Source organism: Narcine bancroftii, chromosome 5 (genome assembly GCF_036971445.1).
Source record: "Narcine bancroftii isolate sNarBan1 chromosome 5, sNarBan1.hap1, whole genome shotgun sequence".
In the NCBI taxonomy this organism is placed as follows: Eukaryota; Metazoa; Chordata; class Chondrichthyes; order Torpediniformes; family Narcinidae; genus Narcine; species Narcine bancroftii.
The window spans coordinates 118,873,613-118,899,805 of NC_091473.1; the positions used below are offsets into that span (position 1 = coordinate 118,873,613).

At 41.1% G+C, this 26,193-nt stretch overlaps 1 protein-coding gene across 9 annotated transcripts in view; it reads right to left on the minus strand.

The window, feature by feature from the left end:
• The window catches only part of LOC138763907 (BTB/POZ domain-containing protein 19-like), a 143,947-nt gene that overhangs the window by 21,004 nt on the left and 96,750 nt on the right, over nucleotides 1-26,193 (minus strand). For 7 of the 9 annotated variants that reach the window (XR_011357886.1, XM_069938873.1, XM_069938877.1 and 4 more), the window contains 3 exons: nucleotides 12,925-12,993; nucleotides 5,930-6,061; nucleotides 2,351-2,476 (listed from right to left, as the gene is read on the minus strand). Coding sequence is in view for 7 of the 9 variants with exons in the window: in XM_069938873.1 (XP_069794974.1) it covers nucleotides 2,351-2,476; nucleotides 5,930-6,061; nucleotides 12,925-12,993 (327 nt within the window). In the remaining 2 variants the exon portion in view is untranslated. The remainder of the gene's footprint in view (nucleotides 1-2,350; nucleotides 2,477-5,929; nucleotides 6,062-12,924; nucleotides 12,994-26,193) is intronic. The other 2 variants (XR_011357887.1, XM_069938879.1) reach the window with 1 other exon arrangement.

The following is a 26,193-nucleotide window of genomic DNA, read 5'->3' on the forward strand; positions in this document are numbered from 1 at the left end:
ATCTGTACTACCTGCAGGAAGGATCAAGAGCTGTGGGAATAATTAAATCACAGCACTATCTGCCCTCTTGGCTAAACATAGTAAATCTTATAGCATTATTTGAAGGAAAACAGATTAATTCTTATTGTGTTCTGTGCCTAATATCAGAAATAAAACTTGACTCAGTTATATATTTCAATGTCATCAGGGCAATTTTGCTGTTGTTAAAATTGATGGATGCTTGTCTGATCTACAGCAATAAATAAACCAAATTCTGTGAGTATGAGAGGGTCTAATTTATTTAAATGCAGTATATAAATCAATTCAAATAGTACTTCACCTTGAGTTGGCGTTTGTAAAGGTTGAACAAATCACGTTTAAGATCTGGGGAACATCAGAGAGTACTATTGTTGCATACCACAAACCCCTGAAGATCCCAGGCTGTCATCCTTTAGGATAACAGACAGCCAGTGCAGCAATCCTGTATCCATAATATTCTTCTGAGTTGTCAAGATTGGCTTTTATATATCTATTCCTATTTTGGCTCACTTTCTCTCCTATTATCTGCTTCTCAGCTCTAGTATCACTGATTCGGATTGATGTATAACTTACAGACAAATGATGGCCACGTTAAATGAAATTGTAGTACTTTATTGATTTTTTAAAGGGCGCCGAAGAAAATGAAGCAAAATGGAATTAAGCATCATCAAGGGTGTTACAGTTGGTGTTACGGCTAGCTCAACGGGATTACAGCACAACGATTGGAACCGGGGTTCAAATCCCGCTCTGTCTGTAAGGAGTTTGTGCATTCTCCCCGTGTCAACGCAGATGTTTCCCGGGGGCTCCATTTGGTTGGAACATGTGGGTTGAGGTTGGTTAAGAATACAAGCATCTTAATTGTGCTCAGTATTGGAGATGACACAGAAAGTCAGTGAGTTGACCTTAAGAGTGACAAAAGTCCTCGAGGCAGAATGATAAAATAATCTATTGGAATAGCCAAAGGGATTTAGAATGCAAATCAAAATTTTTGAGGAAACTAATCAAAAGGCTGAGAAAGGAAATGTTAAGGAATATAGAATTTCAATGAAAAAAATTGTCTTGCAGGTGAAATGGTCTATGAAGAACAAGATCAACTTGAGTTAAAACTCCCAGCGGATCAATGGAAAAATGTTGAAACAGATCTGTATTTCAATGGCAGAATTATATATGGAAATGTACGTTTTAATGAAGTAAACAGCGCAATTTCAAAAATAAATTTCCTCAGTCCTGGTTCAATATGGAAAGTGAAATAAATTGTTAGAGGCAAGATTCTCTGCCTTAAAGCATCCAAGCTCCAAATGAGTCATTGCCCTTGAGTAACTGGTTCCTAAAGACAGGAGGAAACATCTTTCCTGCTCCGTCTTACGATTCTCATTTCCAGACAGGGCGCTGCTGGAATTCTACACAAATTGAAAAAGGAAGGAAGCAGTTCCTTCATTTTTTATTTTAATTTTTTTTAAATTTAGACATACTGCATGGTAACAGGCCCTCATGGCCCATGAGCCTGTGCTGCCCAGTTATACCCAATTGACTTACAACCCCCAGTATATTTTTTTGAAGGGTGGGAGGAAACCGCAGCCCTGATGAAAACCCATGCAGACATTGAAAGAATGTATAAAATCATTACAGACTGCATGGGATTTGAACCCCGGTCCCAGTCACGAGCGCTGTGACAGCGGTGTGCTAAATGCTAAGCTAACCAAATTTTTATGATTCTAATTTTTTTTTAAAACAATTTGGATTACTGTATTACAAACTAATTTCTCTTACAAGATTCACTTTGGCCCCATATTAAATATTCAGCTCTGTGGTGTAAGCCATTGAAAGATATACAGAGAGGTGATGCAGACCATGAGATGCCTCATGAAGTTTGACTGTGTCTTTACAATGGTCTCAATTTGATCAGACTTGCTTCTGTTTTCAATCTCAGCTAAGTATGAGCCATGTAAACACATCAGCCATTCTTTAGAGGTTAAAAAAGAACCTACATAGACTCTGGAACAATTCTATAAATGGTAATATTTTTTAAAAATCATCCCTATTTGTACTTAAGGATGATTCTACATCTAAAATTCATGAATTATTACTGTCTTTGTGAATATATTCAATAAGCTATTTTATGTATCTATAAACAATATAAAATAGTTTTATTTTCATTTTTGCTCTGAAATATTGTTTAAGAAGAGTTTGTGTCACTTTTACTGTGATCTGTCAGGAACACAGTAATTTATTTCAAATGATTCATGATGTTTGTCTGTTATGGTAAACAAAGAGAGTTTGACTGCTTTTATGTCATGAGGCATTCCTTCAATGTATGTAGGTCAATACTTACGGGAATTAAGTTATCTTTCTTGTTTTCTGCTTCCAAGATCGTCAGTTCATCAGGGGTCAACAGGAAAAGGCGCAATTCATGAACAACTTCTTTTGCTATTTCTGGTACTGTCTTGTCAAGAACTACCTGTATTGGATTTTAAAAATTACAGTATTTTATTATTGGTTTCAGCATCTTTCTAAATTGATGGTGCAGCAGTGCCTTGTGTTTACAGTTTACGTCATCAACCAATGCTATTACGTATAATCCATGTTCATTATTTTTTTTTTCATTTCTTTGTCTTGGCTTCGCGGACGAAGATTTATGGAGGGGGTAAAAAGTCCACGTCAGCTGCAGGCTCGTTTGTGGCTGACAAGTCCGATGCGGGACAGGCAGACACGATTGCAGCGGTTGCAAGGGAAAATTGGTTGGTTGGGGTTGGGTGTTGGGTTTTTCCTCCTTTGCCTTTTGTCAGTGAGGTGGGCTCTGCGGTCTTCTTCAAAGGAGGTTGCTGCCCGCCAAACTGTGAGGCGCCAAGATGCACGGTTTGAGGCGTTATCAGCCCACTGGCGGTGGTCAATGTGGCAGGCACCAAGAGATTTCTTTAGGCAGTCCTTGTACCTTTTCTTTGGTGCACCTCTGTCACGGTGGCCAGTGGAGAGCTCACCATATAACACGATCTTGGGAAGGCGATGGTCCTCCATTCTGGAGACGTGACCCATCCAGCGCAGCTGGATCTTCAGCAGCGTGGACTCGATGCTGTCGACCTCTGCCATCTCGAGTACTTCGATGTTAGGGGTGTAAGCGCTCCAATGGATGTTGAGGATGGAGCGGAGACAACGCTGGTGGAAGCGTTCTAGGAGCCGTAGGTGGTGCCGGTAGAGGACCCATGATTCGGAGCCGAACAGGAGTGTGGGTATGACAACGGCTCTGTATACGCTTATCTTTGTGAGGTTTTTCAGTTGGTTGTTTTTCCAGACTCTTTTGTGTAGTCTTCCAAAGGCGCTATTTGCCTTGGCGAGTCTGTTGTCTATCTCATTGTCGATCCTTGCATCTGATGAAATGGTGCAGCCGAGATAGGTAAACTGGTTGACCGTTTTGAGTTTTGTGTGCCCGATGGAGATGTGGGGGGGCTGGTAGTCATGGTGGGGAGCTGGCTGATGGAGGACCTCAGTTTTCTTTAGGCTGACTTCCAGGCCAAACATTTTGGCAGTTTCCGCAAAGCAGGACGTCAAGCGCTGAAGAGCTGGCTCTGAATGGGCAACTAAAGCGGCATCATCTGCAAAGAGTAGTTCACGGACAAGTTTCTCTTGTGTCTTGGTGTGAGCTTGCAGGCGCCTCATATAATCCATGTTCATTATTATATTTAGGATAAACAGCCAAGACTCTTATCCTATTTCTAATGCTTGAAATTTCAACTTGTAAAGGGGGCCTGACTTAATATTTGACCAAACGGCATTAGTGACATTCAACACAAATTGTTAGATACAATGTGGTAGTGAATGTCAAGGATGTTCTTTGTTTACAGGAGAAATATATCTGAGTGCAAGGTCTGAGAAGTGCACCACCTCACATGCTACTGCTGCCATTATTTTGGTCCTTATTCAAATTAGATTAAAATGAAAATTCAATCTAAGGCTTGCTTCAAAACACATAAAAAAGTAAGTGCATGCACCACAAAACAGCTGGGGTTTTTTTCCAATCCAACAGCTGGCCAAGAAACAGTTTCTGAAGGGAAGACTATGAGACTATGGAAGACTCAAGAAGTACTAGGGAAAGCTTATATTGCAACTTCTTCTATAGAGAGAAGTGTAGTAGTAGCAAAGAACTTTTGTAGGCTCCTGGTTGCCCACATTCACCTTGCATTTCACTGTTTGGTGTATTAGTGCTTCTGAGTTGAAGAATTCTCAGCGGACGGCAAGAATCCTCACTATCTGTTCAATTGAAAAAAAACAGAAGACAAAGCCCTGCAGCACAGAATGCAACAACGAAACACCACCTGGTGAGCTCAACACCGTTCTATGCTCACTATAAACAGGGAGCCATCATCCTCATCAAAGACTCCAAGCAATGTCGCACCCATTGTCACTGTGTCTGATGTCCGGGCAGCCTTCCAGCTAGTGAATCCACAGAAAGCAACTGGCCCAGAAAGAGAGGGTCCCAGAACATGTCATGAGAACCTGCGTAAATGAACTGGCAGAAGTATTTGCAGACATCTTTAATCTCTCCCTACAGCACGCAAAATTCCTCATTTGCTTTAAGAAGACCGCCATCATACGAGTACTCAAGAAAAGCATAATAACAAGCCTAAATGAGACAACATCATGAAGTGCTCTGAGAGGCTGTTCACGGCTCACGTCAACTCTAGCCTTCCAGCCAGCATTGACCCACTACCATCCAAACATCTATAGCAGTTGCCACCTCCTTAGCTCTCCACTTGGCCCTAGAACACCAAGGATGCCTACGTTAGACTACTGCTCATATACGACATCTCTCCCATGGTCGCCAGCAAACTCATTTCCCAAGCCTCATGATCTGAGTCTCAGCACCTTCCTCTGCTAATAGATTCTTGACTTCCTGTCCAACAGACCACAATCAATTAAAACGGGCAACATCAAGGTTGTATGTAGTGCTGGAGATAACTTGTTGGTCTGTTTCCCAAAGAATCCTCATCACACTACTAGATATTTTGTGATAGATAAATGGAATCTTAAACTCCCATTCACAATGTTGCTTCTGGTCATAATTCACCATTCTACTCCCCTCCCTCACATCTCAAACCCCTGATTATCACTTTCCCTCTCTTTAACTGCCTGACACCAACTCTCAAATGCCAACCTCTCTCCCTCCACATCCCCTGTCAAGGTCACTCCCTGACATCAAGTTCATCTTACCCTAACTCTCCCTCTCGCTTCCTCAAGCCTACCCTCCTGATTCATCCTGATGTTGAATGGATGAACTGCAGAGCAGGTAAACTGGATGAGAACAAACCTGCTGCACAGAATTTACTACTGGAACACCTAATGGATGCCAAAGGGATTCACATCCCACTTCTGATGACAGCCCAGCACAACTTGGACCTTATGGTTAAAATCCCTGCTCTAAATGTAATGGCCTGATGAATGAAACATATATTGTACATCTCTGGATTATTGAAAATCTATCTCACTTCATCATAATCTGATCCCAGTGATTTTAACTCCATTTGAGTGTAAGGTTCACTTATTTCTTTTGGCACAATGGCTCAATAAGTAGCAATAATACCTCACTGCTCCAACAACCCGGGTGTGATCCCAACCACTAGTGCTGTCTGCATGAAGTTTTACATTTGGTAGTTGGCAGGTTGATTGGCAATGGTAAAAATTTCCTCTTGTGTGAAGAGTAGAACCTTAGTTGTGGATGGGGATTGATTGGATTGTGAGTAGAGTGGGTTACAGGGCTGAAAGAAATATATGGAATTAAATATGAAGAAACTCTTCAAAGATTTGTACTCCAATGTCATTTTACATGAGCAATACCGGGAAAGATCAGTTTTCTATTAGATACAATTAAGAGAGTTCATCAAAGGATCTAAATCAAAATTGATATGAACATACTTACAGAGTTAACATGAGCCCATTCTCTGACAAAGTTAATTAAATCAGGCTCATCGATGGTGAGCAAGTCACTTTGCAGAATAACGAGCAAGGCAGGGTCAGAAAGTTCATGGAACCCTTGGGTCTTCACAATACTCTGCAGACAGATCGAATGACTGTGTAAGTACAAAGAAAATTATACATTTGAGCACACCAGCTGTTTAAGTAATTTTGTATGAATATTCAGGACTGAATAAGCAAAAGGTTTTCAACACAGAATTGTTAGGGTTGTGCTCTTTTTTTTGCCACAGACATACAAGTTCTCCTTAAGAGACTACAAAAAAGGTATTTCAACTTTAGGTTTACTCTTAACTCATGAATGGTTGCTATCCTTTTAAGCCTCTCCAGAGATATTCTCTAATTTCCCTTTATTCAACTCCATCAATAATAATCTTGCCCATTTCGTTCGTTGTTTTTATCTTCCTGCTCCCAAGCCTCAGATTTACTGTGTCTTCTACTACTTGCTGGTCAGATTTATGCACACTTGGAAAGTCATGATCAGACTAGGGATGGTCAATATAGCTTTGTGAAGGGCAGGTCATGTCTTAACAAGGAGGTTGATGAGGGGTGGGCAGTGGATGTTGTCTACTTGGATTTTAGTAAGACCATCATGGTTAGCAGATCCATAAGGTACAGATGCATGGCCTCAATGGTGAATTGTTAAGACGAGATTTAGAATTAGTTGGCCCACAGAAGGCCGAGGGTAGAGAAAGGCTGTTATTTGGCTAGGGTGCTCTTCAAATACAATGAAACCTCATTAGAATGCGATTTGTTAGTTTGTGGAATCGCTTATAGCGTGGGTGTCTGTGGACCCCAAACATTGATTTTAGGAGGCCAGGCTACCAGTCAAAAATGGACTCTTACAACTCATTTACAAGATGTCTATGTTAATATGAGGAGTTTAAAGGTCTTATTGTAGGGATTCAGTCACAGTATTCTGTTTTCCTGCTTCCTGAATCATAACATGCATGAATCTGTTCCGCGACTCGGCCTGTAACGCGGTCTGAAATCTTGGACCCCAACTACCACGTTCTAAAGAGGTTTTTCAGAGTTGGAACCCCTGTTATGAGAGGTGTTGACAGGATAGACTTTCAGAATCTTTTCCCCAGAGTAAAAGCTTTTCATTCCAGAGGACATGCTGTTAGGATAAGGTGGGGTGAGTGGGCCAGTGGGGGGGGCAGATGGCAATTTAAGGGAGATATGTCTAGAACAGGCTGCCAGATGTAGTGGTGGAAACTGATACAATAGTAGTATTTAAAAGGGTTCTAGATGGACACATGAATATAAAGGGAATGGAGAGATATGTATCGTGCAAACAGAAGAGGTTTTAGTTTGATTTGGACATAAATCAGAGACACATGTACTAAAGGCCCTGGCCCTGTGCTGCACTGTTCTATGTTCTAATTTCAAACTTGCATTTATAAATCTTTATTTCTTCTTTACTGAGGTAGCATGGTTGGTGTAGTGGTTAACGCAGCGCCTTTACAGTGCTAGTGATCGTGACCGGGTTTCAAATCCCACGTTGAATGTTAGGAGTTGGTACGTTGGTACGATCTCCCCATGTTTGCATAGGTTTTCCCCAGGGGCTCTGGTTTCTTCCCAACGTTCAAAACATACTGGGGACTGTAGGTTAATTGGGTGTAAATTGGGCGGCATGAACTCATGGGCCAAAATGGCCTGTTTCAGTGCTCTATGTCTAAATTTAAATTTAAATCACTAATGTCCAAAGCTAATCTAAGGCATGTAGAAGAACCCTTCTCATAATACCAGCTATAATGCGATAAATAAATAAGCATAAACATAAAATCAAAGCTCAATCATCTAATAGATATTTTGAGAAAGAAAGAAGTCGATCCACACTGTTACAGTAGCAGTTAGCGCAACACAGAGACAGGCGCTGTCTGTAAGGAGTTTGTATGATCTCACTGTGTCTGCGTGAGATTCCTCCGGGTGCTCTAATTTCCTCCCACCCTCCAAAACGTACTGGGGTTGCAGGTCAATTGGGTGCAATTGGGCTACATGGAATTGTGGGCCAAGAGGGCCTGTTACTGTGCCGTATGTACACAAAAAAAATTAAACATATTTACGCCAATAATTCTAAACATTTTTGCTTCTTTGGTAAGGATGCCATCCAAATCATATTCATTGATGGCACTGCAACTGCCAAGTATTTCACGACTGCCTCACAGCCTTTTAGGATGACATAAGAAAGTGTCTTTTTCAGCTCCATTTTGTGATCGAGATAAATATTACAAACAGCTAAATCAAATGTTTCAAAACAGATTGTGAACAATCCAACCAATTACATAAATTATTCCACCACTTCACCAGCTGGGTAATACTTCAACTGAGGTAATACTGCAACTGAGGCCAGACGTGCGACTTCTGCAGTATGCTTCACTCTTCTTAATTAAATCAACAGTTTGACACCCCCAACTTTGACAAAGGATTTACTTTAAAAAAAGAGTGTTTAAAGCAGGCCAGGCTGCCTGAATACTGCAGCTAAGAATAATGAAATAGGACCATGGTTCTATTTTGTTGGTTTTCAGAACTGAGGCCATATAACGTAGCGGTTAGCCCAGTGCCGTTGCAGTGCCAGCGATCGGGTTCAAATCCAGCGCTGTCTGAAAAGAGTTTGTATGTTCTCACTGTGTCTGCATGGATTTCCTTTGGGATCTCTAGTTTCCTCCCACCCTTCAAAATGCACCAGGGTCATAGTTTAATTGGGTGTAATTGGGCAGCATGGGCTTGTGGACAGGAAGGCCCTGTTACCGTGTTGTACCTCTAAATTTAAAATTCAATTATTTAAGAAAAACCAAAACTTGCACAGTTTTGCCTTGTAATGAAATTTAGACAGCTAACCACTAAGCCAGGACATTCATTGGTTAGTGTCAAAGAAAATTGTGTTGCTAGCTCATTGGAATGAAAGCAGGACTGAAGTCAGTTTTCCTCTGGTTAAAAATCAGCCAGCATCAATGCAATTCATGATCTTCCGTAACTGTACAGCAAGAGGTTCACTGTGGTAAAATGCTTGGAACATATGTCACATATTGAATTGGATACTGGGAGTGCAGAATTAGACTGGTGTAGGGAAATAATGAGAGAGGGAATTCAATCATAGGGTTCTCGTAGCAACTGGCATACAGCGTTCTGGTTTATGATATGCTTAAAGTAAGAATTTCACAAAATAGTTCAAAAACTAGCATTTAATCCCTATTTGAATATTACAATGAACATCCTGCACATTTCCAAACTATAACTTGGAGTCTGCAGGTTTATTGCACAATGTTAAGCCCAAAAGGCTTCTTGGATGAGCATGACTGCATGACCATCTTGGACATGAGTCCATCCAAAACCAGTGCAGCACAATCAATTTTTTTAAAACTTTTGCTCAAGTCAAAAGCTTGTTGGTCAACTTTATTAAAGGAAGTGACTGCTAACCCAAGGAAATGACAGTCAGAAATTTCTACTATTTCTAAAATCCTTCTGTGGCACACCGAAATCTGTGGCAATGATTTCACTTAGGAAGTGCTACCTCATCCCATTCATCTCCCCCTCTGTTAAACACTCATTTTACTTCTTGCTGTCATGGGACAAAGGTCTGAATGAGTTATTCTTAGTGTAGTAAGCTGGCAAGAGGAAGCAATTAGTCACATCCACTCGTTCAAATTTGCAGAACGAAATAAAGTTTAACAGGATAACTTGCTTTCTTTTTCCATTTTCTGGATCACAATTTGCTTAAAGCTAGACATCGCTGACATTCTCATTGTCTTTTCGAACTGTTATATTCAGATTGGTTTCTTTCTAGAGAACCATATCCCTTATCGAGGCAGCAGAACTTATATGTTTATATAATTCTGTATCAGCTAGTGCCCACTGACTTTGCTCAAACAAGTGTCGATGTAAAAATACTGTCAGTGCTTCATACTTAAATAGGCATTCAGCATAATTTGCTTCTATTTAAGTGGAATGGGAGAAGTTGGGGGGGGGGGGGGTGAAACATGGAATATCCAATCACGATGCAACAACCAAAGTGGTGTGGTACAGACTTTTATGGACCAGTTGTTTTCCTCTGCTGTCAATTCCACATAGAACAAAATGGGCAGTGCAGTTAGCATAACGGTTAGTGCAACGCTGTTAGAGTGCCATTGATTTGGACCAGGGTTCGAATCGGTACTATCTGTAAGGAATTTGTACATTCTCCTCATGTCTGCGTCGGCTTCCTCCAGGTGCTCCGGTTTCCTCCCACCCTTCAAAATGTACTGGTCAATTGGGTGTAATTGGGCTGCGTGGGCTCGAGGGCCGAAAGGGTCTGTTACCGTACTGTATGTCTAAATTTTTTTAATATATATGTCAAGCAAAGGTGAAATTCACTGTGATTTGGATTATATGAAATAAAAAGATCAATACAGGGAGCAATTTGTAAACTGAAAAAAATTTTGAAATTTTCACAGGTGGGTAAACACTTTTCAAGCAAAAGCTGGGAGTTCATTTTAGTCTTATTTTAGTCACAGCAGAAAATCTACTAAGGTTTTGCATCCAGTTGACCTTGCTGGAGTGCGCACGTGGATACAGCTCACAGCGATGCACTGGAAAGCATCTTGCTGACATTTTAAAGCCAATTTTAAGTACTTGCATAAATTGGGAGAGTGGAATCTGGCCCTCAGCAACATGCAGACTAGGATATTTGGCTCCCCCTCGGCCTCATTCTTTCCTGACTGAATTTGGCAGAAAAATGCTGTCCCTTCAAGAACAAAATAAATCATCACTGGCATTAAGTGGTACATGTGGTTGGATTAAGTTGGGGTAGAGGAAATGGGGGGGGGGGGGCAGATGGGGGGATGGTGGGAGTTAGCAGGATGGTGTTCCTTATCCTCCTGAATCTTTGTCACAAAGGGAAATTTAAAAAATTGAAGTTAACTCAATCTTAATAGGTCAGTTAAGAAGGCCTGTGCTTCATTAATTGGGAGATTGAGTTCAGGAGCCGTGAGGCAATGCTGCAGCTATACAACACTCTTGTGAAACCATGCTGGGAATATTGTGTTCTGTTCTGGTCACCTCATTGCAGGAAAAATGTGGAAGCTATGGAGAGGGTGCAGAGCAAATTTACTAGGATGCTCCCTGGTTTGGAAAATACGTATGTCTAATGAGGCAAGGTTAGCAGAGCTAGGGCTTTTCTCTTTGAAGCGAAGAAGGTTGAGGGATAATTTAATAGAGGCCTACAAGGTTATTAGAGGCATAGATAAGCTGGATAGTCAGTACATTTTTCCCATGGCAGGAGTTGCGAATACCAGAGGACATCTATACAAAGTGAAGGAAGGAAAGTTTAGGGGAGACATTCAGGATTTATTTTACACAGAGTTGTGGGTGCCTGAAATGTATAACCGGGGTGGTGGTGGAGGTTGGAACAATAGGGGCATTTAAAAGACTCTTTGGCAGGTTCATGGATGTAAGAAAAATAGAGTGTTACAAGGTACGGAGGGTTTTGGATTTTTTTTTTGGTAGGCACAACATTGTGGGCCAAAGGGTCAGTACTGAGCTATAATATTCAATGGTCAACTATCTGGGCTGTTTTTGTCCCCTGTTCAACTTGATAGAGTGTCCTGCAGTCAAGATAAAATGACATCCCCGTCAGCCAAGTTGAGATCAACGGAGACCAAACTCCGTTTAAAAAATTCTACTGCCTTCTGGAGAAATTCTCTCAAAAGAATTGTTTGCCATCACAGCCAGCAATAAAGGAGTGGAATCAATGAAGATAAATTTTGCAGCCATTATCATTTCCGGGCGGATCAGGGGAGATCAGCATGAAACAGAGATTTCAGTCAAAACTGAAAAGCTAGTAGAAGGATGGCGTGGCTAGCGTAGCTGTTAGCGCAATGCTGTTACCGTGCCAGCGATCAGGACCGGGGTTCGAATCCTGCGCTGTCTGTAAGTAATTTGTATGTTCTCCCCGTGTCTGCATAAGTTTTTCCCAGGGACTCTGGTTTCCTCCCACCAATTGAAACGTACCGTGGGTTGTTGGTTAATTGGGCAGCATGGGCTGAAAGGGCCTGTTACCGTGCTAAAGGATTAAATTTAAAAAAAGAAAACTGTGGAAGACATACTCATCAAAATAAGTTGCTGCATTATAACAATTATCTGATGGTGTCAAAACATCATTCACATAAAACTGTGCCTCACTGTGGGCGAATCAATAGGCAGTTGGATTCCAAGGAATTTGAGAGGGGAATTCTGGAGCTGATACTTTTAAAGATTGGAAGATAGTAGCAATATTCCAAATTCTGGAAACTGTGGTGGTTATGGAATCCCCAGGGGTAGGGGATTGGAAGGAGGGGAAATTGCGCAGCTGCACACATTAAGAAAGCTGAATAAATTGGTGGAAGTGAGGCAAGAAAGAAAGAAAAATTATCAACAATTGCAGTGGAGACCAAATGGATTTTAGGTACCGATGAGGGAGGGTTAGATCAATGCTCCCAAGCATGTTGTGGCTATTCATTTAGAGCATGTTTAGGCCAAATAATCAGACGGAAATAAATGTCCAATTTACTGAAACTTCTGTCTTCCAAAAGAATAAACAGCTTTAAAAATTGGAAACAAGACTAAATATAGCTCAAGTATATCAACATTATAATACCAAATTGTACTCTGCACTCATTTTGGAAAAGTAGAAAATAAACTCCATAATTTCCAGTTATAAATAACCCAATAAAAGAAGATTAAAATATCTTGTTAATAAAATAATAGTTGCTATGGCAACATGTAGCAATCAACAGCAGAGCTATTTCAAACTGATACTTCTATTTCTTAAGTTTGGTTGGTGAATGCAATGAATGAATTTGTGCTTCATGTGGCCTAAGCTGGCTCTGAATTGATTCCTTTTGTCAGGCAAGTAAATAAACAAATTCATCTAAAAGAGAAGGCAATCACCTCATGTGTAAGTTGACCTTTTTCAATACCTACTTTAGTGTGACTTTGGATGAAAGCCAAACATTTATCTTTCATGTCAGTTTGTCTGTATGTCACCGCTGCCTGTGGAAATACAGAATAATAAATGATGAATACCTTACAGGTTTTTGTTGTTGAGATACGCTGTTCATTTACACAATGGAATCTGTTCCTAATTGCACAATCACTTATTCACACCATGTGCACAGTTCAAACACCTCTGTAAAATGTATGGGCGACCTGAATTATTTTTTGTCAATAATGGCAGTGAAACCTTGGTTTCACCCATTAAGATTGCATAAAACTGACATGAACTTTGGAGTTGCCGGGCATGTGCGGTATAACACCAAAGTTAAGAAAGCTGAATAAATTGGTGGAATGAGGCAAGAAAGAAAGAAAAATTATCAACAATTGCAGTGGAGACCAAATGGATTTTAGGTACCGATGAGGGAGGGTTAGATCAATGCTCCCAAGCATGTTGTGGCTATTCATTTAGAGCATGTTTAGGCCAAATAATCAGACGGAAATAATTCAGTGCCTTTCCCCAGGCTACACATATTGATGCGCTATCAAGAACTCGAAAGATTAGCTACAGAACGATAGGCTTTTATTTATAATAAACTTGAAGTGTATCCCATGCTGTGACCCATGTTCTGGGGGAGGAGTAACAGCATTGAAGTCTTCCTTTATACAAGGTCAAGTGGGTGGAGCCACAGCAAGGAGCGGAGTCAGATAAATCACACACACTACCCACATTAGAATACAGATATTTGATGATGGCATCTAGGGAAGCAGTGGACTGGTGCAGGGTACCAGTAACACCAAGAATACCTTTGTTGAGGAGGAGAAGCAGAGGAGACGACCCAAAGTATGGTGACCACAGTGGTGGACCAGTGAAGGGCTCTGCAGCTGATGGGCGCAGACAGGCGGTGAGCTGTTGTGGGTGATATAGGCAGCAGGCTGATGCCGACCTGAGTTCAAAGGACTCACTCCTGCTAGACTCACTGCGAGAGTCTGGCTCATGAGATGATGAGAACCAGGTATCAGAACCAGGATTCAAGAGGATGGTGAGGTTGAGAAGGGCTTTTGAAGGGCACTGGGCACTAAAACGCTTCCCCATCATATCGGAGATTTGGATTTGGACTTGGGTTTCAACTCTACTGGAGTTTTGTGCAGGTGAAGAGGTTGTGGGAGGGCTGGAGATGACACCACAGACATTCAGTAATGCTGAGGGACTCTCTTTTGCAGACTAAAGGCAATTTCATGTAATATTACATTGCTGTTTTATTACATGACAATAATTAGGATCTGATCTGATCTTAAAGAATCTGGCAACATGACTGTTGCCTAAAGAATAGCCTAAAGTATCTGCTGCAATTTTTCTGGTATTTATTTATGCATTCAAATAGAGCCAGGGTGGAGGAAGGGATGTGATGTGGTGGTCAACCCTCAACCACAGTACCTCCCCCAGGCTCAAAAACTAACACTGCAGGGCCCTTTTTCAATTGCACAAGTTCCTGGAATTAAAACTACACCTGAACACCATGTTGGCCATGAAGCTGCAATAGACTAAAAGTCCTGGAGAAACTCAGCAGGTCATACAGCATCCATGGGTTCTCTGAGGGACCTGGGTGAGGCGATGCAGGAATTTGAAAATAAAGATAAGAATTTTAAAACAAGGCAATACCTATCCAGAAACACAATGAGAAAGTACTTCACTTTTCAAAACAGATGAACACTTGTGTAATATAATCATTTTGTTAAAATTGTTTAAATGCTTATATATGGAGACTCTTGTAAATTTCATTTTACTTTCTTTGTTGTCTAAAATAAAATTCCTTTGTTTAAAATGAAGAAACAGTACAGAATAATGTGGCTAAGACAGACAGACTCTTTGTAATTCTGGCCCTTGCTAATACAGAATAGATAAAGATCACAAATTACAAAATACAGCTGTTAAAACATTTGTCTGTACCTTCGTAAAATAAAGTATTGATGGCTTGGAAATAGCTCTATGGCCGGCCGGTCTTTCACAAGCCCTTTTCACACTTGCATCCCACTAAATTGGCCGTTCAGTGTCCTGGAATAGGAATAGGGGTTTGGCTTTTCATGTGACCACTCCTAATTGGGACACTGAAAGCTTTCATACTTGAAAGGAGCCATCTCTGGGATTAGAATTGTTCTACCTTCTACCGGTGACATTATGACGCAGAGTGATGGTGGACCTAAATCCTGATCAATGTATTATGATCTTATATTTGAACAAAATTAATCATGCATAATTATAACAAAATTTAGCTTTATGCCCTTCAGCCCCTGTTGTTGTTGTACCGACCTATAAAAACCTTTATAAGGGACAATGGGAAAGTGTTAGCAATAAATAGCAATAACGAACAATTTTTAAACAGGGTGGGAAAGTTGGCAGCATTATAGCGCTCAATTTATATAGCACGGGAAAGTTTGTAGCACTATTGCGTACAATTTATAAATACCATGGGAGAAAGCTATGGTCGGCCTGCTCACCCAGAATGCCATGGGGCAGAGAAAGGGCTGTAAGCCCAGCTACATGCATGGAGCATTCATAGAGGGAGTTCTCTGCCCCATGGCATTCTGGGAAGTCAGGGCCGCCATTGCTTTTTCCCCACACTGTTTAAAAACTGTCTGCTATTGCTATTTATTGCTGTTTATTGCTATTTATTTCCTCTCTCTCTCCCCCATTGCGACTTTCCCATGGCAAAGTTTATACCTTCATTTTAATCTTTTCTTCCTACACTCACGCAAAAACTTGGGTCATTTCAATCCCACAATGCAATTATCCATTTCTGCAGACACCGGGGATTGTACTAGGGGTCGAGGCTGTCAATCCCCCGGTATGAGATGAAGTCAACTGACGCAGGCGTTGAGCTGATATTGCTTTTACACTAGGCATTTTAAAGGCTGATTGCAGTTAATTCCTGGGATCGCTTGCAGGTTTGAAAGGGGTTGCAGTGCTCATGGGGAGGGAAAAGTGCAACTTTCTACTAATGCAGGAGGTAAACGGCAAGATATTTGAGCTTTTATAAACTAACCCCAACCCTTTGCTTCCATCTCCAATGAACAGCGAGGCTTCCATTAGAAATGGTCATGCACTTCCTGTGCATTAATAGCTCAGAGGACACTTAAATTACCATGAGACCTTATTACCAAGAGGTAACTGAAATTTGACTTTGCTAATCTATTCTTAGAGGGGGAATCCATCATTGGTATTTCTATTTGTGGAGCTCATTACTATTGCAGCAATATATAGCGAAAGAGGTCAAAGCCTCAGAATATACTTTTACTCTTAATGCAATTTCATTATCAGTGCTTTCCCCTGAGAAAATGAAGAGATACTCAAGATGTCACTGACAGCTACGCACCCATACTATCAAACAGAACCTTGATGATACAGCCTCTTTACCCAGGCTTAATACCTGAGTGCTGCATACAGCTCCGATCACATTACAAGAAAGATGTGATTGCATTGGAAAGGCCACAGAAGATATTTACGAGCACATTCCCAAGATGGAAAATTTTAGCTACAAAGATAGATTGAGGTTGCTGTCTTTAAATCAAAAGAATTTATGAGACTTAAGCCACGTGAATAAAGTTATGAAAGGACTAGTTTAGAGCAAATGGGAAAGGCATGTTTCTCTCAGCAGTCAAAAGCTAACAGGTATGGATTTAAAGTAACTGGTAGAAGATTTAGAGAGGAAATTCTGACATTGTTTTGGATATTGTAGGGGAGGACAATTTACCAAGTGTGGTCCCATCTCTGACACAGAGGCTGGCCCCTCGGCTCAGAAAGGAAGGGGGAAGAAGAGGAAATCTATAATGATTGGAGACTTGTTGGTTAGTTAGGAGGTTCTGTGAATGAAATCGAGGCTCCCACATGATATGTTGCCTCCCAGGTGCCAGGTCAGGGACGTCTCTGATCAAGTTCACAGCATTCTGGTGCGGGAGAAAGAGCAGCCAGATGTCGTGGTCCACGTAGGAAGGAAGTTGAAAAGCAGGACTTCAAAGGCAATAATCTCAGGATTGCTGCCTGTGCTATGCACCAAAGAGGGTAGGAATAGGAAGTTGTGGCAGATGAATACGTGGCTGAAGAGTTAGTACAGGGGTTCAGATTTGTGGATCATTTGGGATCTCTTCTGGGGAAGGTCTGACCTGTACAAAAAAGATGGGTTGCACCTGGACCGGAAAGGGACCAATATCCTGGCGGGCAGGTTTGCTAGAACTCTTGGGCAGGTTTAAACTAGTTTGGCAAGGGGGGAAGGAACCAGAATGTGAGTTTATAGATTAGGGCAGAAGGTCATAAGCATGATGCCTTATGTTCTGAGTATGTGAGAAAGGACAGGCAGGTGACAAAATATAAATGTAGTCAGTTCAAAGGTTTGAAATATCTTTATTTCAACGGTGGGAGTATTAGGGATAAAAGGGATGAACTTAGACCATGGATCAGTATGTGGAATTACCATGTGGTGACCATTACAGACATTTGGCTGGAGCAAGGGCAGGACTGGCTGATGCAGGTACCATGGTTTAGATGTTTTAAAAGGAATAGGATGGGAGGTAAGGAGGTGGGGGGGGGGGGGGGGGGGTGCAGTAGCATTATTGGTCAGGGATAGTATCACGCCTATAGAAATGAAGGTCGCTGCTGAGGAAGTGTCTACTTAGACAGTGTGGGTGGAAATAAGAAATAGGAATGGCGCAATCTCTGTACTAGGTGGTCTCTCGGCCCCCCAATATCCCACAGAATATGGAGGAGCAGATAAGCAGGCAGATTTTGGAATGGTGCAGGAAATCCATGGTTGCTGTTATGGGAGACTTCAACTTCCTGAAAGAGGTATGGATGAGCTGAATTTCTCAGGTTTGCTCAAGAAGGATTCCTGACACAGTATGTGGACCAGCCGATGAGAAGAGAGACCATACATGATCTAATTCTGGGTAATGAACCTGATCAGGTGGCAGACCTCTCAGTGGGGGAGAGTGACCACAACTCCCTGAGCTTTAGCATGGCTATAGATAAGGATAAAATCAGACAAAATGGGAAAGTGTTTAACTGGGGAAGAGCTAATTATGATAGGATAAGGCAGGAACTAGCGAGTGTAAATTGGAAACAGATGTTCAAGGTTGAAATCACAGAACTAATGTGGAAGAGGTTTAGGGACCATTTGTGCTGGGCTCAGGATAGGTTTATCCCACTGGAACTGGGTAAAGATGGTAGGAAAAGGGAACCATGGTTGACGAAACAGATGAGGCAGCGAGTAAAATTTTTGTTTTAAATTTAGACAAAGAGCACAGTAACAGGCCATTTTGGCCCACAAGTCATTGTCGTCCAATTTACACTCCATTAACCTACAAACCCAGAAGGTTTTGAATGGTGGGAGGAAAACAGAGCCCTCAGAGAATGTACAAACTCCTTACAGACAGTGCGGGATTCAAACCCTGGTCTGGTCCTGATTGCTGGTGCTGTGAATGCGTTCAGAGTAGGAATGCATAAAACCATACCGTAGCCACCTTTTAGATGCATTATTGAAAAAACAAAATGTATTCAAGACATGTTGATTGGATGCAGGCCCATTTTACTGAGTACCCAATGTTATAAACATGCTGTTTCCTCTTTACCCTCTCATTATTTATATTATGGACTGTAGGAAAGGTGGGACAAATGATCAGTGCTCACAAAACAGCTCAGTAAATCCTCCTATCACATTTTTCTACTTTAGTTGCTATGTTGTTGAATAGGTCAGTGACTTTCTCAAGTACTTAGAACTTGGTAATAACCATGCAAGGATCTGACAGACCTACACTGTGAAGCGTAAACTTTTATAAAACTGGGCAACAATTTTTTCAAAATGTTTGCTTCCTGAAAAAACATTGGGAATTATGACAGACACAAAGTTAATTTCAGATCTGCTGAATCACATAGAAAGTTGGAGAAACATTAAATTTTATTGAATTTAGCATTAAGCATATACTCGCCACAAATGTAATAGAATGTATTGCCGCTGTTGACATTGACGAGACATTTCTACTGTACTGAATCTTTCAGTACAATAAATGCTATTGTTCAGTACTTTCACTGTGCTTTGCCTGAAAATTATGTGCATCAACATGCATTTCAATCTAGATCAATGTAATGCACAGCATCAGTACATGTGAGCTGCTTTTATAGCTTGTCGGCATCTATCCTAACTAAGCATGCCAGGCCTAAGACAACATTTGTATGGAACCTGTACTGAGTGCATACCCAGGCATGCTTGAACTGACCAAAACAGCTGCTTTGTGGGCAATATACTAGTAGATTTAAAATATGAGAAAAATATCACAAAATAGGTTATATCTAAAACGGTACATGACACCAAAGAGGTGCACCAAAGAAGAGGTACAAGGACTGCTTAAAGAAATCTCTTGGTGCCTGGCACATTGACACCGCCAGTAGGCTGATATCGCCTGCAACCGTGCATCTTGGCGCCTCACAGTTCGGCGGGCAGCAACCTCCTTTGAAGAAGACCGCAGAGTCCACCTCACTGACAAAAGACAAAGGAGGAAAAACCCAACACCCAACCCCAACCAACCAATTTTCCCTTGCAACCGCTGCAACCATGCCTGCCTGTCCCGCATCGGACTTGTCAGTCACCAACGAGCCTGCAGCAGACGTGGACATACCCCTCCATAAATCTTCGTCCACGAAGCCAAGCCAAAGAACGTGACATGAATATTTTAAGGTGATTTCGCGATCAGCAGCCCAACAGCCATAAAATACACCTCAGCCCGAGCTACTTGGCTGCAGGTCTGGGATGAATTTACAATGGCGATTTCATACTCATTAAATGTAACATGGTACTCATGCTTCTTCTCATTTTTTTGCCCTGATTTCTCCTCTTTTCACTCAGTGATGGAACATTTCACTGGTGTACACCTGAAGAGGCTTCAGGCAATCTCAGAACCCATGTAGGTGAACTTTCTGCATGCATGAATTCAGATGGGCATGCCACTTATCGAGTGTTTGGAGATTTTTCCAAGGATTATTTTTCTGCCATTTGTCTTGAGCTTGCATCTAATGTTTAAATTAAATCTGCACAATGTAAAATACCACAAAATAATATAAAATAAAGACAAACAGATCACAACTCATAGCCTTTTTCTTAATATTCAGGACTCCATTCAAGGTTCCTTTATTGTCATGTAATAATAAAGAAAAGTAATATCACACAAAATTTCTTTCTGCCTGCCATAAGGGAGACAAAGTGCTGCCATTAGTGTTGCCTGGCATCTCTTAAATGTAAGATAAAAAGAGTACCAAGAGAGAGTTCGCTCCAGTGCTTCTGCAGCATCTGCAACCATAGAGAGACCTGTTTGATCCATTGGGAACCCAAGCTCCAGATCCAAAGTTCTGACATGATCAGGAAATCTTCGTGAGCCCTTCATGGCCTCAGCATCTTCACATATCCAAGTTCCATGAGTTCCTTGACTGCAAGTTGCTGACCGCCTGCAGCCTGTGTGGGCCCTTCAGTTGCTGGGTATGATAGAGAGTTTAATATCACCAAAACCAAGGAGCTAATTGTTGATTTTGGGAAGGAGAGGCCAATGGACTACGCACTTATGGGAAGGAGGTGGAGAGGTTCAGAACCTTCAAGTTCCTGAGGGTCCATATCTCAGAAGGCTTTTCCTAGAACCAGTACAAGAATGAAAAAGGCACACCAACATCTCTGCTTCATAAGGAGTCTGAGGACACTTGGCATACCATCTGATATTCCATCAAACTTCTACAGATGCACTGTGGAAAGTAAACTGGCTGGTTGCATCATAGCCTAATTTGGGAATTCAACTGCCCAGGAATGCAGAAGGCTGTAGAAGGTAGCCAGGTCCATCACAGGCTCTGACTTCCCATCAATTCCAGACATCCACATGAGGTGCTGCCTCAAGAAGGCAGCCAACATCATAAAGGACCTGCACCACCCTGGTCACAACCATTTTTCACTGCTATCTGCGGCCTGAAAACCAACTGCTATCGGACTCTTGAACCTTCCCTTGATACAATAATCATAGACAGCTCTGACAACACAAAAGGAATGTTTGCACTAATGCAAGTCATGTTTTTTTGTACAAGAATTACTGTGAATATTTATATCAATCTTGTGTATTTATTGCCTCTCTTAATTTAAATTGATTTGTTTGCTAATATAGTATTTCTTTACAAGTACCTGTTCGGCTGCAGCAAGTAAGAATTTTAGTGCATGCGTTCATTGTACAATATATATGACAATAAAAATCATTATCACCTTACTCTGAATTAAGAATATTTGCAGATGTAGTAAGTAGAGGGACACCACATGAATTGAGTCATGAAAAAGTGAAAAGAACTGGCACAAGCAGGGGGGAAAAAACCAAGATCAGAGGCACAAATCAAGCTCATGGAGGGAATGATAATTAATATTCTTCTTTAATAATTTTATTAGATTAAAACCACTTAAAACCTCCCCTGAAATTGCAACAGTTAGAGTGTATAGTATTGTGAAATAAATGAAAATGTAATTGTTAAAGTCATATAAATGAATTTGAGTTAAGAAGAGAGACTTAAACTCTGCCCAAAGTAAAATATATCTTCCTGATGGAACTGGAACTGCACTTTCATTTTGGAATGCAATTGGAGCAAATTGAATTGAATCAGTGATGTTCACCCACTCTTATTTTATTGCTGCCGTCCCAATTACATCCATTGTTCAATTTCCTTTCCTGTGAGGTCAGAACAGGTTGACATTGGACTGGCATGGTGAAGTTCTGATTGTCAGAAGCATTAACAGGACTACAATTTGTAGGATAAAGTATGGATCAGAAATTTGGACAGGCAGCAGTCTGACTGAAAGTTCAGCATATTTCTGTTGCATATGGGGTCAAGAATCCACTGTAAAAACTTCACCTGACATGATGCACGCAAGGTCAAATTCTGGATTTGATGATTGCAACTGATGCTGGTGCAGGCTGTTGCAAGAGCCTCAAATAGCCTTAATGCCCTTTATATGAAAACATAAAAGGCCAAAATGTCTAATCCAGGTAATGGATGCAATTGGTCTTCTAACGCCAATGTCAGGCTGGCTAAAAAAATGTGCAAATGCTTCCTAATCATTTTATTGAAAGGTTAGTAATCCAGAGAGTCATTGTGGTCAAATTCGTATGACAGCAATTCTACCAAACGGTTTTTCTATATATTGGGCAGCAGAATAGCACAATTAAAAAAGACCCTGTCTCACTGCACCAGAGAACCCGACTCAGTCCAGGTCTGTGGTGCTTACTGTGTCCAGTTTGCACATTATCCCTGTGACCGCAGAGATTTCCTCCAATTGCTCCAGTTTTGTTCCACAGGAGGGTGGGTGGGCTGGCAGGTTCATTGGCCTTTTGGTCGCTGAGTGGTTCAATCTGAGGGGAATTGAAGATAATGTGGAAAGAATTTTAAAAAGTAGGATTAATGCTGGGGAGTTGATCCTCTACACAAACCAGGTGGGTTGAAGTGCCTTCTCTCTCTACGACTCAGAAGCCATGGAGAGAATGCAGATAGTTCAAGAGTAGGTTGAGAGATAACTAAAACTGGAATAAAATTGAAATTACATTACAGGATTCATTGCAAAATACAAATAGAAAAGCGTAGGGTGCAATCACTCTACACTTTATTCCTATAATGGAATCCGTATCTTGGAATCCGTATCTTCATATCCTAAAATGTTTCGACTCAAAATATTTGGCAATGTTAAAACAAAGATAAGTGGAGTACACAGGTAAACATATCTTATTATTCAAGCAGTCAGAAGTAAAAGTAATATTACATATAGTCTACATGAAACTCTTTAACTTCGTCTACCATAACGAAGACAGAGTCACCTCTTTGTCCAGCACCCCTCACAGAAATGAGGCCCCAGCGAGGAACAAACTCGCAACCCTTCGTTTACAATGTGTGTGTGTGTGTGTGTGTGTGTGTGTGTGTGAAAGCAGAAGCAATCATCAAGGAACTACTCAACCCAGCACACATTCTGTTCTCACTGCTGCCATCAGGAAAGAGGTGTAGGTGCCACAAGACTTTGTATAAGCTGAGTACAGTGCTTCTTTTCACTACCAATAAGTGGTCATTCTTTCTCACCCACAGGAAAAAAGAATTTCAGGATTGCATGTGATGACAATAAATCTGAAACCTGAAGTATTGATTTGCATTTTATAATAGTTTGATAAAAGCAGAAACTTCATACTGTGCACATCCTAGTTTGCCCGATTATTTACTCACACATTCTGGTTGTAATTTGCTCTCCACTTTCAAAGTTCCATCATTTTGATCTACATTTTTTATGACTTGTTTTCACTCCATCTCTGAGAGTTCTGAAGTAGCTAATGAGGTACAAGTGAGTTCCATGGACTCAGTCCCAGATGGTGCAGGAGGTGGTTGTCAGGGCAAGCAGGTGGGCTGTTTGGAAGGTGGTGTGGTCCTTCCATTATTTACATCAGTGCCCCCCTAAACTCACATTCCACTTTAAGCAAACCCTATGCCATAAGTGCTCTGTAATCAGTAAGGGATTAAGGTGCTACGAGAGTGGGAAGGGAAGGTTGATATTCACTGCTCTAAACCCAATTGTTACTGAAATATTATGTTTGAGAAAAATTGCCATTGGCCCATTTCCTTTGGAGTTATGAAACCATGTACATTACAAGTCAATTAGCTACAATTAAAACAGTGGTTTTCAAACCTTCCCTTTCCATTCACAAACCACCTTAAGCAATCCCTTACTAATCACAGAGCGCTTATGCCATAGAGATTACTTAAGGTGGAATGTGAGTTTAGTGGGGGGGGGGGGCAGTTTGAAAACCATTGATTTACATTGACTACATGGTCTCAACATTTGGACACAAGATTCTCTACACCACCCTGAACTCTCTTTCATTATCAACTGTCATGGGATAGGAGTTTCCACAAGCCAGAAGGGATATTACACTTGTAATAAAACGGGTTCAGAATCGTCTTGAATCATTTCCTCTGTCCATTTGGTAACACTTTGTTATGATGGAAATCAGAAAGAGGAGAGAGGAGTATGGTGCACTGCAACCAACTCCACCACAACCATAATGACCAGATTTCTAAGTATGGTGAAATATTCATGACACATAATAAATTATGTTACTTAGAAAATCAGATGAGAGTAGTGCTCCTCAGATTTGCTCCACCATTCAATAAGATAGTGACAGAACTTGCACATTATCTCCGCTTTCCTGCTGTATACCCTCATTTGCTAGTAGACACTGTACCCCCCCCATGCCTCATGTTCACCAGAAATATTGCATTCTTTTTCTGAGAGTCAAGTGTACAAAAGTAAATGGATTTCTAGTGGGAAAAATTCAATTCACTGGAAGCAACTTAGATTCAATCTGTTGCCAGAAGGCATAAATGGAGAGGGCCAAATTGTCTGTAACTATGCTGTACAACTCTATGACTTTATGATCAAGTACTCAAGGAGTTGCAGATTCAGCCAGACCATAACAAGAAAAGATGTAATGACAGTACATCAATATCTTATATCATTTTGAAATTACTGTGTAATGTACACCATTTCTCTGCCCATAGAACCCATTCTCTGTCCATAGAACCCATTCTCTGCCCATAGAACCCATCTGACTGCTTTGAACTCTGTCTCATGTGGACAGCAACTGAAACATGTAACAATCAGATGCTGAACAAAGCACAAAGATGAAGGAGGCTCCAGTGCCTGGTCATTAAATCCCCACTGTTACGAGCCCAGAGGACCCCAAAACCCAGCAGCAATAGATATTCACCACAATAAATGATTACTTAAACAAAAGTTGTTTTTAATTATCTTTAAGCATGAAAACAGAATCAAACTTTAACTCATCTCTATTAACTAAACTAACCCAAATTAACCCCCTTCTAATTCTAAGTGGGCGTGTATGTAATGTGTGTGTAAATTTAAGAGAAGTTCTTTGGTTCACAGTTCATTCTCACTTCTCATTCTTCACTGGTTGCAGGCAATTCTTACACTGTGCACAGAATTTAAAATGTATAAAGTTCACTAGGCTTTGGTGCTTGTAAGGTGAATGTTTACTTCTCAGGAAGGTTCTCATAGGGTTTGCAGAGAGAGATTTCTTGTTCCAGGATTTCCACAACTGAGGTACCACCATTAGTCACCTTAATGTCTTGCTGATGAAACTTGCCCCATCAGGGTTCTCCAGATGATAACCTCTTTCTTTCAGGCGACACAGAGTTCCTTTCTGTTCCTCTTATTCCAAGAAAAACACCAGACAGATAGCACTTCCAGCCATCCGCCGCTCTGGAGTTTTTCTTCAGTTCCAACAAGCTTCCTGGCTTGCACTGTTCAGCTGCTCTCAGTGTCACACACTAGCTGAGAGAGCTTGCTTCACTCTCTCTCTCTCTCTCCAACTGAGACTGCGAGAAAGCCCATGTGACTCTCTCACTTACAAAAAAACCCAATTTCTTCAGCAAACCATAGGAGTTATCCTTCTTGGTCAAGCTGTTGCCTTTAGGTAAACAAAATCCAGGAATGGCCTTTCTGTGAGCACTAAAGATACTTGCAAACAGTCAGAGTGTCTCCAGTCCAAAACATTGGTCTATTCATTTTATGACATCATTTCAATTAGCACCTACTTGTGAAATATGCATAGCATTCTCCATAGTTTCTGTAAAGTCCATTGAATATGAATTCTTCAGTATTTCAAATAAGATCTGTTTTAAAATGTGTGTATGTATGTAACCTGCTCTAATTTTACCAATTATCCCCCAAATAAATATATATTCCATTACGCCACTGTGTTCATGAGGCATTTTGTAGTGCCTGGAAACCACCAAGATGAGATTTTGAGACAACTGTCTTTGAAACCTTCACCTACAACCACAACCTGTTGAACAACAAAAATAAATTACAGTGTAGCCACGCACTACACAGAATGAGACTCACAAGTGTTGTCAGGTTCATTAGGGCTCAAGTCCAACTTTTATATCATTCAAGTTCCTGCCGTTTGCCCCAATTACTGACCACATTCTGCATGACAAAGGCAGATTTTCCTGCGCACGTGTACAACCTTGTTTGACAATACCTTCTTCCCCACTGTACAGTCTGTTGGCTGTACAGCGGGGCCAGCATCATTTTAGGGTCGCTGGCCCTTTAGGCTGGTTTAGCTGTTCGTCCGCCGGTTCGCTTACTGGGGCCAGTGCCGCTGCGCGGTCTGCTGGCTTTACATTGAGCTTGC